General features: G+C 38.8%; 1 protein-coding gene across 11 annotated transcripts in view; it reads right to left on the bottom strand.

Moving 5' to 3' along the window:
- The window catches only part of TNS3 (tensin 3), a 332,367-nt gene that overhangs the window by 166,654 nt on the left and 148,047 nt on the right, over nucleotides 1-17,666 (bottom strand). For all 11 annotated transcript variants that reach the window (XM_067291189.1, XM_067291185.1, XM_067291188.1 and 8 more), the window contains one exon: nucleotides 15,082-15,119. In XM_067291189.1, coding sequence (XP_067147290.1) covers nucleotides 15,082-15,119 — 38 coding nt within the window. The remainder of the gene's footprint in view (nucleotides 1-15,081; nucleotides 15,120-17,666) is intronic.

The raw sequence follows: 17,666 nt of genomic DNA, 5'->3' as shown, positions 1-17,666 counted from the left end.
GGACAGGTGTCTTTCTAAGGAGAATATTAAAGCTAACATGAAAGCAATATTAAAATACAACAAGCTTAGGTTTAAATCGGGGGGGGGGGGAGGTTAATGGTTTTATAGCTATTACAGACAAGGGGGAAATGTGTGATGTAGGGCTCCAGCAACGCCAGTCCTCTCTATTCAGCATCACAGAAAGACATGAAGGCAGGAGCCATACAACTGTCTTGCTGGTAAAGTAACAGGGTTGGAGCATGGGATGAGAAGGTTTGTTTCCCTACAGTTGAAAACCATCCTTCTGCAGGATGTCTCTCTGCATCCCGCTACAGGCCAGCCTAACGCATAAATACATATATCACAAGAAGGAACAGGAAGGAAAAGCAGATCTCCAAATCAGGCAGTCCAAGGATATGTACGGCAACCTAGCACATGCCTGGTTTCAGTCCCTGACAGAAGGTCTGTAAGACTCGTGTCAAAGAGGCAGAATAACCTCTCCAACAGGACATGCACTGAAATCCTTTAGGACAGTTGGTCACATTGCTCAGCAACCCAAGCCCAGAGACCAGCTGCTGAAACGTCCTTGCTCCCAAATCACCACGAAGGACTTATGTTTACCACTAGTTCTCCTAGCAATCCTTCACAGTAAGAAAATAGTCTAAGAGACTGTAACTTTGTTTTGTTCTCTTTTATTCCATTGGACCTCTTCTCACACTTTCCTCCTCTTCTTCCCCCACACATGCTTTTATTGCAGAAAGAATGGCAGTCACATGAAAAGTTATTTCTTCAATTAAATGTTCTATTTAATTTATGGACAAATGTCCACATAAAAGCCTCTGGGTCAAACTGTTCCCTGCCGAGTAGATGTGTGCATGCACATATAGGCATTCAGGGAGGAAAAATCTCCCCGGTGAGCTTCTCATAAAATGGGGGGGGGGGGGGGGGGAGCAGGTTACCCACCTTCAGAAAACAGAAAATCCCCCAGGAAGGAAGAGTTATTTGAAGAGATGAAGGTGCCGGTCTGCAACGTGTACATCGCCTTTCTGTCTGGACTTGGCAGCAGCACCAGTTGAGGTTTTAGCACTTCAGTATGAGCCATATCAATGCGCAGTCTAGCTCCAGAACATGCTCCTTGTCCAGGCAGGGCCCCTCAGGCAACGAGCGCCCAGGTCCAGAGCCCGATGTGGGACCTAGCCTGGGTCTCTCACGGAGAGGTTTCCTTCAGGCCCAGACATCAGAAAAAAGGAAAAGGAGGGAAGGATGGCCATTATCTGAGCCGAGACTCAGGAAAAAAAAGCCCAACTTGCAGCTCTAGGCTGCCCCACAGCCAGCTGTAGGCCAGCCACCTTATCTCCCCCTCTTGCCTATTCTGTATATTTAGATGGTCAGCTCAGGCACAGGAATAAGCTTACATAGTTGCCCCCTGCAGCCCCAATCTCAACTGAGGCTGTGGGGAACAGGCAGATCTAACATTGTGCTAGAAAAAATACCATGTGACCCCAACAAGCCAGCAGCATAACAGCTACATTGAACACTATGCTGTAGTCACTTTACAGGGATTGTTTTACACCAATTAAGTAGTCAAATTATATTTTAAAACAGTAGAATAGAAAAAAGGGGGAAAACGCAGGCCTTTGTGGTAAATTTATAGCATGCACTGAGAAAAGCAGGAAATACATAACTGCTGAAACCAGGTGTGCCAAGTCCTAACATTCACTCTAGTACTACATCTCCCAAAAAAACTAATTTTTTCTGTTGGAATTGTTATGGAAAGCAATCTATTACAGCAAGCTTATCAACATCAGTGAAGTTAAACACCAACAATCTGTGTACAGCAACCTCCCCTGAACAAGCAGCTGACTCAGTGCTCCAAGCAGATCACACATCCCAGGGAAAAGGGTCACACACCAGTGCTTGTTGTAGTTAAGTGAACATACTTTAACAATAGGAAGGGAGATTGCAGAAAAGTAACACCAAGCACAACTTCTTTCCTCTGTTGCCCAGAGAGGTCACTGTGCCCTTTACTCCACCACCCTCACATGCTGCACCACTGGTGTCCCAAGGAGCCAGGTGCTAGCTTAGCCCCATTGCGCTTAGCAGCAAGCTAGTTTACTCTCCAAAAAGTAGTGCCAATCCCACTAGAAAACAAAACAGCAGCTACAAGAAGCAGCCACCATTCAGCAAAGTGCATCAATCCATGTCTAGCTTCCTACAGGTGAAAGGTACCTTTGAAGTCCTCTGGGCAGTGCCACATGCTTTGTTAGGCACATTCTTACATTTCTGCAGGACTGAAAGCCAAAGAGGAATATCCAGGGGGAATAAATTCTGTTTTCAGATCTGGGGCAAAATTCATCTATAATAAGTGCCCTTCTCAGGTGAACTTGAAGCCCTAGCTTTGGCCCTCTCAATGCCAGGAATAATTCTTCCAGCTTTGCTCCTAGTGCACAAAGCAACCAAGGAAATCTGTCCTTTTTGATGAGAATGACTTCCATGGGCTCAGGAAACCATGCTCTTACCTCTCCTGTCTGGCTTAGGGGACTTCAAGCACCTGCAGGCCATACTCACACAACCAACAGTTCTCCCACACTGCACAGTCAAAAGCTTTTTCATTTTCCTACCTGAGGTCTCCACAGCTATTGAAAAGTGACTTCCTCTGAAGAGTCTCCAAAATCCAACTTATGAGCACAGAAATACAGACAATTTCTGAGCACACAGGTCCCCAGAGAAACCCTACACAGGCACCTTTAGAGGCCTGATGAAAGCCAAGCACTTTGATGCTTTGCCTCCTCTACCTGCCTTCAACCACCACAGAGCTCAAGTCAGTGAAGCAAATGCTGAGTAACACTGTAGTTTGCATGAATTTGACTATCCCAAACTCAGATCTAACCAAGCAGTGGCTTAAATGAATGAATGAACTAATCATTCCTAGAGAGAAGAAAATCAGACTAGTGGGGAAAAAAAATGCAAGGTCTCCATGTTATTTATAGATACAGGCTTCATACCACCTTAGAGGTCACATTTAAAAAACAAAACAAAACAATCAATCAATCAAAAAAACATACACCCATACTTGTGAGTTTACAGTGAGCTATACTTTGTTTTCTTCACAGTCATATATCATGGCATGCCTGCATTACAAAGTTATATATTAGAACAATATTTCTTTTTCCATAAGTCAGCACAATTTATACACATGGACCTATCATTCTCAGTTGAGTCACAACACAAACTAGCCTGAAGGGTTGAGAACCAAGCAGGAATCCTTCACTTTTTCACCAAAATGTATTCTGGTGTTGTAAGTAATGGCTCCCTCCATCAGGCCCCAATTTGCTCATTTTTGAGAGTAAAACAGCTTTGTTGGAGGCTGACATGAAGACACTGCAAGTGTCTTAATTTTTATTACAGCATTTCTGACTTTCTTATACCACAACCCTGATTCTCAATTTTCACATCTTTCTAGTCACTTAGATTACAAGTTTCTTACGCTCTCAAAAACACATTTCAAAAAGAAAATGTACATTTCAAATATATCTTCAATTTTCCAGCTGTTCAAAAGAGAAACAATGCAACAAAAAGGTACAAAATGTTCTTCCCTTGACAGACTTCAATAAATAACTTTTATTGTCAAAGACAGCTCCTCCCAAACAGATGGTTTTCACCAGGATTGCATTTGCTTTATAATGCTGCAATTGTGGGGGCATTTCAAATGTTTTCTTCAGCAAGATAGAAAGAGACAAGGGAGACAACCTTTTAGAAGTAATTACTAGTAAAACACTATGAAATGCTGTGTTACCACACAAATGTAGTATAAGCAAATTCTAAAGAAACCTAGACATTTCAGTTTGCTGCTAATACAAAATATTCAGGATTTTTTCTGGGATGGATTTCATAACCTTCAAAACACACAGTACTTGCTCTCATACTATATTTCCACAATATTGCTGTTATCAACGATGTCTCTAGCACAGTTTCTATTCTTTCATCATGTCAGTAAGGCAACTTCTTGCAATCTAATGCTAGGTTTGATCCAACTTTTTGAGCTTTTAGAGTCTGACAATGCCATGATATATCCGGAATATTGCAAAAGGGAACTCATCCAGTTGCTAGGAGCACGCACACACAAAAACATCAATACAGTATAAAACAGTAACAGTGCAAAATGCTATAGACACCATGGGGACATCTTGCTCACTACCTAATTACTGCCACTGTTGATGTTCACAACACCCTCCAAGATGTTCAAGATCTGCCTTTACTTGTAATAACAGATACAGAAATAAAGCCTCTTACGTAAAAGCTATGTATCATGTACAGCAAGGGTAAACAGTTTATTAAAAAAAAAAAAAAAAAAACAATACACACACACAAGAGATGGCACACTGTGGTAAGCTATTTGAGTCCTCTTTCCTAGAGATGAATGTGACATAAGCTATAATGTGCCCTAAGAGAACGTTCCAAGCAGCAGCAGTGTAAAATGCATCGTTCCCATGTTCTTTGATCCCATTTTAAAGGTTTGACAAATGCCTCCTTCTCTTTAAAAAAAGGCTTCCTATTTTACAAGGGAAGTCTATGTGAACTCTCTTGTATTTATACAGAGAGAATCAGAGCTGGACAGAAAATAAGTGGGCAAGTGAAGAGGTCCTTCCCAAATTCTGCCAAAACTGAACAGTTTTCAAGGGAGGAGGAAAGGGAGTTTTCAAGGGAGGAAGAAGACAGAAAAACCCTCCTAAGGTTTTCATGACAGATATGGACTTCCCACTGGAAACTGTAACGTATCCATAATCTGATGATGAACAAAGAAAAACAGAAATTGTTTTATTTCCTTCCCTCACTACATCATCTTATTCTTTTTTTCCCGTTGCAAACCACTGGATTTGTTTTAAAAAGAAAAACTGCAAGGAAACAAACAAACCTTGAAGCTGTACATGTACCAGCTGCGTCTTGCACAACATTGCCAACTGTCTTTAAAAGTAAGATTAAATGAGGGTTCTTATCTAAAAACATTAGCATACTTTAAAATGCATTATAATTTGGGAAAAGGCCCGGCAAATGAACTGCCCAACACACAGTTCTCCAGCATAGCCCTTCTGCTACTTCAACAATGCAAGCTTTATGCCCATAAAAAGCAATTTCAAATCCTTGTGTCACTCAGTACCTTACAGTGTGGATTCAATGAGAAGGCTTATTCATTGAACAGTTCATCATAGTGATATTAAATCTAGCACAGGGCATAATATTTTGCAGATAGAAGGATCTAGCATTACCTCACCGTACTGCTTCTGGGGCAACCAGGAGAAATCCAAAGACTGTTTTGAGCTGCAAATCTCATTTACAAAACTCATGTAATAATCCCTTGGCCTTCAACTGCAAACAGATTTTTATTCTAGCCCAATGCCAGCCAACTCTAAAACGGCTGCATGCGGGGTAATACAATATGCTAAATGTTGTGCATGGGAAAAAAAATCCTTGAACTCTGTAAGCCTTAGTGAATGTGTTGATTTATGTATTCCCACAGAAATGTGTCAACCACAGAGGTTCACATGGTTTTCTCCCAGCAACAACATGGCACAAGTCTTCACTTTAGTCCTGGATTCCCTCTGCCCAAAATCTGAGAGCATTAAAGAGAAAGGGGACTTCTGAACCCATGCGTGCTGAAACCAAAGAAAAAGCTTGCACGAACCCTTTAAGAAGCAAGGTTACCACATATACATTTCTGCTCATGATAGTTTTAATCTATACTTTTAACAGTGCCATATTGATTAAGGAGTAAAAGCTGACAGTATTTTGCTGATCTCAAAATAGCCAATCTTCTCCAGGTTGCTAAGTGATTTTAAAACTAAATGTCTTATTTAAAAATATATACTCAAAAATAATAAATTGATGTTTGATAAACCCTAACTATTCACGTAAAAAGTTTGTAGTATTTTAAAATGTGGGCGTCTTCCCCCAAAAATTCCTTTATTTTCCCCAGAAATCTTGACACATTAAACTGTAGCACATGAACTGCAACTGAATATAAATATGAAACAAGGTCAGAAAGAAAGTTAAAAAGAAATGCTATGTTTAAACTGCGACTACATCAAAGTAGCAGTCATCTCTTTAAAAAGCGATACACATGTTGATTTCTTGCAAATCTAGCTTCTGTTCTGTTTTTGTATCATTTTAAACATTCAGAGGGGAATTCTTTCCTCCCTTTTGACTACACATGCTGACTTCCATCAACAGCAAGCTGAAGCAGCATGTGAATAGACAGGAAAGAAAGACATATTATGATCACCCTCAAAAAAAGAGAATATTGGCAATAGTTTGAGAAATGATGACATCCAAGATATCACAGATGCTTCCATTTCCAAACTGCCCAGGTACCACTGAGAACATACTAGGCCAAATCTCACAACAGTGTCAGCATAGTAATCAAAAAGTAGCAGAGATCAAACACTAGCAGAAACATCACATGGATTTCCCAGATGAGACTCCCTTCTTTCAGTTCTGTCTGCCTTCCAGTTGTGTTAAATAACCTCAGAAATCTCAGCAATTTGTTTTGTTCATCTGAAGAGAAAGTGCCTTGCCACCACCTTGAAGAGTCCAGCCTACTGCGTTCTTGCTTCTTCTATCAGTCTCTTCCCTATTTTCACCTTCCCCATGAAACCTCATAAGCTAACAAGAGAATGATTCAGTTCGGTTCATTTTTTTCAGTCCCCTTGCCCTTGACATTGCTGAAGTAAAAGAACTCTTTCTTACTGCATTAATGGAAGTCCAGAGAGGTACTCCTTTATGTGTTTTATGCTTCAGCAATGAACAAGTAAGTAGTGTATTGCAATCAGGACATACAGCACACTGCACATAGCAGGAGAAACCACCACCTTTCTGTTCACATGATTTCAGTGGAAAACAGAAGAGCTAGAAGCACTATTCCTGAATTACTGCACTGTACACTTTCAGCAGACAGTGAAGAACTTTTAAACACAAGACGTACATTTAAATTTCTTACTGAAAAATCAAAAGAAGCCAAGTGTATGCATCTGAGGTCAGGATTTAAACTAAACTCCTAATACAAGAGGCATAAAATTAAAAACAGAAGCAGAGAAGAAAATGCACACAACATGAAAATCAGAATCACCGTTCTAAAGATAAAAGAGGACTACTGATAAAATATTTGTATTTTGGGTTTTTTTTTTGTAATTTGGCATTATTTACGAATGCAGGAGGAAAACATGAAAATAATCCACAATCACAAAAGAAATATAAATTTGGTTACTATGCGACTAATATAAACACACTGTCTATAACTGCTTTCCAAACAGTTACCTGATCTGTAGAAAGGATGAACTGGGATGCACTTATGTTGCATGCAGATAATGGTGAATTTCTGTTCAAGTTCCATTGACATTCCAAATGAATTATAATAGTTATAGTGAATTAAAGTGCATTAAGACCACCACTGTTTACAGAGAAGCCAGACTGAAAAAGAGAGAGTTACTTCATACAGAGAGTTCCCTTGTTCGCTTGTGTGTATGTATTATAAAGACACACACATACAAGAGAGAGAGGGAACATGAGCACACGTATCTGCCAGCCACTTGGTGGGAACTATTATATTAAACACTGGGATTCTAAACTAAATTTCATGAAGGTAGACTAAGCAATAAATCCAGTGCTATATTGCCTTGGGATTCTGACAAGGATGACAAAATAAGCAACCTCTTCTCCTCATCCCTGTACAAAAGGGAGGAGGAGCTTTCCTTCTTGCTCCAAAAAGACACAAGAGAAGTTATCATATGGCAGCATATCACATTTCTCCCACAAGTATCCGTCCCTCTAGACTGCCAAGGACTGCTGATTCTCTTCCTAGGGTGAAAGTATCCGCCTTCATGCCCGTCTGCCCCAAGGGCCAAAGTGCCAATGTTAGAAAACACCCAGCCTTACAATCTTACAAGGTTCCCTCAAGCAAGGGCAAGGTTCATTCGCAAAGCGGTACAAGAAGTACCCAAGTGACAAAACCCAGTGGATCCCTTTGAGAGCCAACAAAGCTTGTGCTCAAAATCTCTGAAGTGCTTTAGAAAATGTCTGACCAATATTAGTCTCTCTCTTTCATATCTATAAATTTATGAAAGGAAGTTTTTGCAATAGAAGTTGAACATGCAACCCAGGACCAAAACTATCTATCACTCCTTGCTTATTTTTATTGCTGTGATTGCTTTCTCTCTCCCCACTGAAGTGTTGAAAGTACTGTTTTTACAGTAATTCAAGCTACATTTTTTATTCCTATGCATTCTTCTGTAATCATGTTTGTCTTTCCTAGGCTGTTAATCTTTTTCTTTCTTAGACTCTTTGTCACAAGGGACTATGGGTTGGAGGGGGGGAGGAGGGAGGGAGCCTTCTTCCAATCCTCTTTAGTCAGCAATAGCTTAAACAGTTTAAAGAAAAAGGGACAGCAGGGTCAAGGGAAGAATTACGTTTTCCCAAATGCCAATGCCTGGAAAAAAGAATTAGAAAAATGCGGGCTTTGAGAAAAACAACAGGACAAAGTATCATGTCAGAATTTATACCTTTTATTATTAAAAAAAAAATTTTGGTGGCTTTAAAAAGGACAGAATGCTAAAATCATGTTATAAATCTGCTATTTCTCTAAGAAAAATAAACTACAGTTTGAAGGTAAACTGGTCTGACTTTATCAACATTAAAGTGGCATGCTGCAGCTCAGGAAATTAGTCTGAACAAGGATTTTAGACCATTAATACAAAATCCTGAAGCTTTGATTAAATCTGCACTCCGTTAAGATGTCTAGACAGCTTCTTGAAAGGTGAAAAAGAAGGGAAGTGTGCTGAATCAAACCCCACGAATCCTAGTGGAACTGGAAAAAGTCACAGAGCCATCTGCAGTAGTATATTTGTTTCTTTGAAACATCATTTTAGACTGGCAAAGAATCAAACTGTATTATGTAATGAAAATGTCTTTTTGGCTTAGTTGTAGTGAAAATATCTTTCGGGCTAAGCGCTCTCTAGGAAAGCTAGTGGCACTGCACATCTTTGGACATCCTGATTCAGCACAAGTCTTCAGCACATACTTAAATCTATTGATTTTATGAGAATTTAAGCATTTGCTTATGAGCTTAATAAAAATCAGGACTTAATACAGAGTCAGCTCTCAGGGGGGAGAATTAGCATACAAGACGTGTCCAGAAAATACAGGTCACAAGGTTCCCCCTCACCCTTGAGATCTTCCCACAGGACAGGACAGGAGACAAAAAAAGGGTATCCCAGGACAGAGAGCTAAACGAAAACCCCATAGTCTGACAGACGAGTATTCCTACATCATAGTCAGAGAGGAAATAAATAAATAAAAAGCCCCAAGATGATCCTACAAAACAAAGGGAACTCAATAAAGCCAGAGCAAAGCCCTGGGGCATTATACATGCTGTAGCTTCTGAAACCTCAGGGAACTTTAATTACATATGTACATCTGAACAGAGCACCATACAGAAATGTTTCCAAGTTAACCATGCATGGATTGAGGCAACACAAGATATTAATTACCCAAATTAACTGAGATTTGTACAGCAAAACAAAATTATTTCAGAATTTATTCTTATGATGTCTTTTTTCATAGTAAAAACAAAAAGCAAGAGAAACAAAAAGCAGTGCCTTTTAGTGACAGTTTTAAAGTTTTAAAATACAGTACACACAGGAATAGTGGACACTTTCCTCTAGAGTGATTTTCCTTCCTCATCACTTAAGAAAAAGCACAGAAGATAACTATAGTACAAAAACAGTCCTTGTTATTTTTATTAGTAAATTGACAGAATGCCATATTATGATATAAAATAACAATTTAAAAGGCTAGGTTTACTTCTAAATCAGTGTGCTGTAAAACCAAATAAATTACAATAACTTAATCTATGTGAAGTCAATGACAAGCTTATAAGGGCTTTCCATAACCACAAAGGTGTCACCACAGCCTGGCAAATTAGCAATGCCCTGATGCCATTCAAGCTGAAGGGCAGCTTTTTTAGGCCCTCTTTTCTAACAACATGCAGAAAATGCTTCAAAGTAAGGTTCATCAAGCCACCTTGATGAGCATATATATATGTTAACAGGACAATATTCAACTTTGAGTAGGTGTATCCAGAATATTGAAGAAAAGTCACTTTTTAGATACAACCACATCTTTCCATTAACACGTCTCAGACTTCTGAGGCTCAGAGCAACAGGGCTGTCACAGTCCGGTGCTGCCGATGTACAATGCTGATGAGTGAGGAAGAGACTCACTGCGTACTGCATACAGAAACAGACTGCTTGACAGGCTGTATCCGAAGTCAAATGTTTCTGTGGGCCCCTGCACATTAAGATCTTTGATGTTGCGCCGGCAGGGACACAGCAGACAGTTTCACAAATCATAGTTTATAAGAGGTCGGGGACTCGTTCAGAGCAGCCTGCTCGACTAGCCCATCCGCGGCAGGGAGCGTTCAGAGCTCCATTTCCCCAGGACGGGATTAGAATGCTTCAGTCCTGAGCAGCCTCCCTGCTTTTCATCTGAACAAGCTTGTCTGGGAGACTTCTCCACATATTTGTTGCTTTCTGCATGAAAAAGTGCTTCCTGACATCTGTTCTGAATTTGTGGGTCCTTAATTTCCATTAATTCCTCCCCCCAACTCTCCCCTTCAAGGCTAAATTGCAAATAGTAATCTGACAGAGATGGATCTCTCTCTCAAGGCTTTATATGCAGACATCCACTGTGTTCATGTCTGTCTTCATTTTTTCACAGATATTTCCAAGACAGTAGGGAGGGAGAGGAAGAGGTGTTTTTTAAACTTGCTTTTACAGCACATCCAATTTTAGTACTGGTATCAACATCATCTAGTGGATTTATGCTACATAATTTCACATGTTACAATCTTTTTGCAAATAAAATAATGCAACTGAATGCAACAGGCTAAAAGTGTAACAGTCTAATCCCTGTCTCCATGTTTTCTTTTGTTTTTGTAGCTTCAAAATTTTTTTGGTTGTGCCCTAGGTTTGGAAGTATTACTACAAGGCTCGCCTACATTTGTTATTCTGTATTTAATGTTATGACAGGGACAACTGAAAAACTCACACGAAACTTATTCAGATTCATTCTAACTTGAAGAAGCTGAAGTCTCAGACAAGTCCAAAGTTGATTCTTCCTTTATTTGTACATGCGGAACAAATTCAGAGCCCATCTTATTTTCATGTCTGTATAAACCTTATTTTCATGGACAATTTATACTATATAAATTCTACTTTGTTTTTCATTAACAAGCATAATAATGGAATTCTCTCACAAAGTCTTGAAAACCAGCATTGTAGCATTGCCACTGAAAAGCTTGTGCTGCTGTTTTTACCTGAACACATTTGCAACATTATTTGGGACTTTATGACTGGAGTTGCACATAATAATGCTTTTTATGAATGTTCATGACCCCAGTAGTCTTTGGAGTAATGTTTTATTGTGCTGATGCATTATTCTTTTCAAAAATGATTACGAAGATACCAGAAACGCAACTTTCTTTCGTTCTCATTCCCTCCCTTTCTGCATGACCTTCAGATGACTAACTGTTTACACATGTCTTGGGGGATGTTTAACTGATGCAAAAATAGTTATTCCCTATAAGCTGTGAACATTGTAGGGGTTTTTTTGTTTTGTTTTTTGTTTTTTGGGGGGTTTTGGTGGTTTTTTTGTTGTTTTTGTTTTTTAGGGAAAATGAACACTTGCCTTAGAAGTAAAATACATTCTAGGGAGGAGGGATACTTCCAAAGGCAGACGGAGTCCATGAAACTCTTTCCACAAACCTCAAATGGATCTGAATCAGTGCATATGATTATGGCTACAGATTTCCTCAAGGCTGCCTTCAACATCCTTAGATGGTCTTAGTATATTCCCAATCCAGCTCAAAAACCACCAGAACCATTCCCATCTTTAATTTATATCAAACCACAAATACAACAACCACGTCAGGCAATGAAGGCAAGATTCAGATCTGAATCAGCATGCACAACATAACACCTAGACTCTACAACATCACCCCAGAGAGCCAGCTGGAGCCTCACACAAGTAGAAAAGAAGAACTAAGACGCGTAGAACAATTTGGGATTTTCGCTATTTGTTGGCTTACTACTTCTCTGAAAATATGGAAAAATTCTCTTGTATGAAAACCCTGAGTATTCAATCTAATCTTGCTTACACATCTTACTTTTCTATTGTCTGTAATACGCACTAGTAATTCCTTTCAATTATTTAAAAATCAAAATATACCAGTATCGCAATGATAGTTATGCTGTTAGATACTTTTGACACTCCATGTATTAGTCTTTTCAACACCCAAATGCCTGACAGCATAAATACTAGCTGAAATATGGTTTCCTGTTTATAACATATGGTACATGTATGAAATTATTTGTCTCCAAAGCAAGTTTAAAGAATTGCTTACCACAGTCTCCAGCATCGTTTCTGTACCGTAAGTGCTGGAAACTCAAGAACTAAACAGCAGCTACACAAGCAAATCTGCAAGCTACCAACATTACCAACAAACCAGGTTCTCCCCAGTGGAAGTCCATACTGTTATCTGCATGCGCTGTTGGAGAACCAAAGCTAACGCACAAGGAGGGATCAATTACATTATCTGATCTAATAAAAGTATCTCTTTGTACAAAACTGTTTCTCTTCTATTTCTAGACTACCATCACTACGTTACTATCACTAATTACTAAAATGGCTTGAATGTATGCATTTAGATGATGAAAAACTTTAAAAAGCAATACCTTATTTGCAGATTTAATTACTACTGTTTGCATTTTACTATTTTATTTGATGAAAGAACAAGATTCTGCCATTTATTCAGCATACCATGTAACACAGATATTTCCAAATGCACAAGTACCACTTTTTTCTCCAAATGGGAAATTCTCAGCCAGCTCCCACTTATATTTACCAAAACTTCCCAGAATGGCCCAAGAAATCAAAGTATTAAGTACAGGTTCTTCTCTTGAATGCATTTACATTTCTTGGAAACACCAAAACAAACAAATCCGTGCCCAAGGCCAAACATCAGTCAATAACACAGACAGGAACAGATCTGTGGTCTCCAAAACCTCAGTGCTGTAACTACTACAAGTCCAGTCTTCATGCTTAGAAAATGCTGATCAACAGTTTGGCTAAAAAGCAGGTAACACTGTTCCATGAGGGTGGTTCTGGGAAAGCAAAGTAATGCCCTCCAAGATTGTTGTATTTAGCCTGCAACTCTGTTTAAATGTCTGATTTCCACAGATCTAGGGATGGGAGAATTTTAAGCCATCTGAGACCCTGGAGTACCTATCTCATTTCAACTACCAACAGCACAGCAAAAAGAAAGGAACTTGACACTGGTGGATTTGCCTAATGCCTGGGTGCCAGTGTACCAGCCCCAGATTGGTCCAGTCCTGCTACAGCTTCACACAATACAATCACACAAAATGATGACTTGACAGATCCTGTAGACTTTCTGGCAATTAATTTTTCAGATCTCTATGTAAACATGAAAACTTGAGACTGATCTGCACAATGGTTTTTACTCTACAAATTTAATCAGGACAGTGCCAACGGAAAAAAAAATGCAAAGGAAAGATATGAAACAAGTGTTCACAATAAAAATCACACCTTTGGGGAAAGGAATTTAATTTTTCTAGTTTGATTTTAAATTCATGTCCATGATTTTTATTATTATTATTAAAGAAACCCTGCATTAATACAATGTAAATTTTTCAACAGTGGGAAAAAAAAACAACAACTAAAATGAAACTAACATAACCATGTAGTAATAACTGTCACACTCATCTTTCAGTCACCTTTACATGGTCCTCCTTCCATGCTGCCAATATAAGTTACTCACATCTATCCTCTTACCTCCTTGTTTACAAGTATCAGAAGAAAAATATATCCAGCATCGAACAATATACTGGATTTTAATTTCAGTTCTTTGGCTGTGTACTTAGAGAAGTAGAAGACAAATTCTGAGTGGCACCATTAGCTTTTTCCCTCAGGTAATATTTAGCCATGATTTAGCGCTTAGCTAACTTTCCTATAGCAACACTTTTGAGTGCCCATATAATTAACCATATACAAAATCCTTATAGCTCAAGAATAACAATGAAGTTTCTGATCTTTACACTTTCATTATGAAAACCAAAGGAGGAATCAAACACTGAACATGTTTAGTATTAATTTGCTCCTTCACACATAGATGTCTTTGGATCATGAAAGCGTGTGGTCCCTTGAGTAAGAGGGTTATTCTCCCCCTCCCTCATTTCAGACTGTTCCCACATGTTGTAGACTAACGTTCTGACATTTGCCAGCTGAAAAGTAGTCCTTTTGTATAAACATGGATTCGTGCTGTCTTGATACTTTACAGATATTCAAGATCTATTTCAGAAGTCATTTTTAACTTAAAAGCACTCATCTTGAGCTTTGAAAACATGGCTGTGGCCAGTGGCACTTGCTTTAAGCACAGAGTTAACAAAACTCAATATAAAACGTACAACGCTGAGAAGCAATAAAAACTTTGGATAAACTAGGAGGCAAACTGAAGGCAGAGTATTCTTTCACATGAAAAGGAACCTGGAGATTTTAAAAATTAACCAAAAATCTAGTAATGACTAAGAGGTAGAAACATTCTGCAGTAGAAAATGAAAATAAATTAGTAATATGCTTACATTTTTCATAATCTTAGGCTCAAAGCTTGCATTTAATTCTTTACTGCTGTAAAATTTAGAACCAGAAGAGCAAAATACACCTCATTTACTCAGATTTTTTTTTCTTTACTGGCACAACTGTGTGGTTTATACTTCACACAATCAGTTTGCTCTTTTCAGCTTGAAACATGTCCTCCTGTGGGAGGAATGAGAAACTAAACCACTGAGGCAGATGTTTTGACTACATAGGATCCCAAGTTTTATTAATGGCAAAAGTGGTTTCCCAAAAGAAAATGATTCTTTTTTGACGGGTAGGCATTTGATCTAATAATCTTTTTAATTAGTTGATACATTTCTTGCAGTCTAATTCAAATACATACGGATTATCAGCAAGCAGGGAAGTGAACAGGCCTACCTTCTCTTCACATTTCCTGTGGCAGGCATACTTGCAAACTAAAATAAAAACCAAAGAAAACAGATCAGTACAAAAGCAGATGGATTCTCCCTTCATTTCTTCAGATCAGCCTTCTACTAGAAATCCAGCCTACCTCAAGCCTTTAGATATAAAATACTTATGCATTCAAAATAAACAAGAAACCTTAACAAGAAGCATACTGTGCCTTTAGGTTTTGCCCCATTCTCAAAGATTAGTTAATCACAACATTATCATCAGCTCTGGGCATTCTACCAGCTCAGGGTAACGTATGTTCCTTGGCTGATCAGCTTACCTTTTATGCATCAGAAGCATTACCATCTAAGTAGCATGAAGAGCAAGACCCACATGTTACCAATCAATTGTTTGAACCCTGTGAATCTTAGTCACATCAGCAGTTCCAAGACCTCAGAAAAGCAGGGTGAATTCCAACTCACAAGTGACTATGACAGTTGAGGCTTCAATTTAGAACTGTGAAACAGAGTTTGCACAATGCTGCAAACAATATCTCCAAGAGACTAACATTTTTTTTTAATTCCCACTGACCTCAGGGCAGGCAAGGATGACTCATACAGAAAGGCAACATTTTTACTTAAGACGTACAGATGAGTAATGATATAAATATGAAGCAGTAGCATAATACCTAGAACAGTTCTAGAACTGGATACAGCCTGACTTGGATAGATTCTGTTTATCCACACTTCTTTCCTTACTCTGAAACTTGCTGTATTTTCATGCAACATTTATCCTTTGGGTTACTGTGAGCTACATTATGTTCTAAATAGAGGAAGAAAAATCACTTAGTCGATCTACAAGGTCAGTAAGTAGTAGAATACCACAGAGGTTCAGCAGGAAGGTTAAGTGGGCCTAACCTTAGAGCATTAAAGCTGAAATCCATGTTCATTTCTACCACAAGGAAGATATTCTTCAGCCTGACTCAAAAGCAAAGATGCAACTACCAAGATGCGAGGGTAGCAAACACGTGGCCACTTCAGAATCAAGTGCCTTGACTGCTGAATGAAAACACCCTCACAAGCCAGTCAGGTTTTTTCCTGAGAAATAAGGCTTACTGACCTATGTTCTTAAGAAATATTATAGGTGCTACATTTTCCAAGGTACTACAAGTTATGAAAGAATTCTTTGTTCATAGTGCTTCACCAGATCAAGATTCTTTACCATAAAAATGTTATTAGTGTTCATACAAATATACTGTCCTAACCATTAGCATTGATACCAATCAGTAAACATGTGCCACTTAGAAACATTATCTACCTTAAAGCAAATGGATGACAGCTTTTAATCAATAAGGAGAAATTTATTTTCATGTGCGCTAGCACAGCAGATGTCCAAATTCATTAAGTGACTTCATGCACAGAAAGGGCATGTTTAGGAGAACTCAAGTTTTAAAACAGTTTAATTTGCTTTGACATTGTAAAAGGCTAACAGATGCACTCAGAATACGCATGCATACTATCCATTCTTCTATAGCCTACTTGGAGACCTCCTGCAAAACAGTGAAACACAAAAATGAGATGAGTAATACTGTGTTTTGCAAGTCTGCACTTTTTAAAAGACAATCACAAACAGTAAAGATCATCCTCTTGTCATCTTTATTGAAGATTAAGCCTAGAGGGAGGGGCGAGGATGAAATACAAAGCCTAAAATGGTATTTCTTTCATGGTAACTTCAATGATTTTGCAGTTGGCTTATAGAAAAATCAATCACGAACATCACAGACAATATACAAAGTCTTTAATAAAGATGTAGAGAACAGTAAATGCAGCCACAGAGTTTGTGCCATTTCCATATGTATCAGATGTCTGAGAGTTTCCCTGCTGTTATGCAACGTAACAGCACTGTCTTCACTGGAAAAGAAACCACTGAAGTCAGATGGGAGTTCACCCTGAGTAGCAACTACAAGTCTCAATCTTGCAGCATCATCACATTCAAACTTATAAGCAACAGAAATATGGCATACAAACTCCATGTATAATTACAGGGTGAAGACTTCACAAATAAAGCTTTGCTATCTTTAGGAGATTCAATGGAAACAAAGAGTATCAAGAGATAATTAGCTAAATACAGATCAGGCAGAGACGACTGAACCAATCCATGCACTTTTTTCACGTATTTAAATTGATAACATTCTGAGGTTCACTCATATAGCCAGCTTCACTCCTCCTTGGCATCCAGAAATCCTCTATTCATATCTAAAGCCAGCACTTTCATGGATCAGACTGAGGTAAGTCATTACCTTCTCTTCTTCACTGTCTAATAAGCTAACAATGATAATAAAACTGGATAAAAATAAACACTGAAATGAGATCACTGTCTGTCCAGACACCAGGAGCACAAAGTATCCCTTTGTGTTCTGAATCAGAAAGGAGATTCTCCCCCTTCCCTCTGCGGTGAATGGCAAAATGTTTATGCTACATATCACTCCTAAAAGGCAGACTCGGTACATCCAGTAACAGAAACGGGTCCCTAAGAGTAACAGATCCAAACACCAATTCCCATTTCCTGGCGGGTCTGAATTGCAACAGTAGACCAGATCTCTGCCCAGAACA

The sequence above is a fragment of the Apteryx mantelli genome, chromosome 2 (genome assembly GCF_036417845.1).
Source record: "Apteryx mantelli isolate bAptMan1 chromosome 2, bAptMan1.hap1, whole genome shotgun sequence".
Classification (NCBI taxonomy): Eukaryota; Metazoa; Chordata; class Aves; order Apterygiformes; family Apterygidae; genus Apteryx; species Apteryx mantelli.
This window is presented reverse-complemented; position numbering and strand designations above follow the sequence as displayed.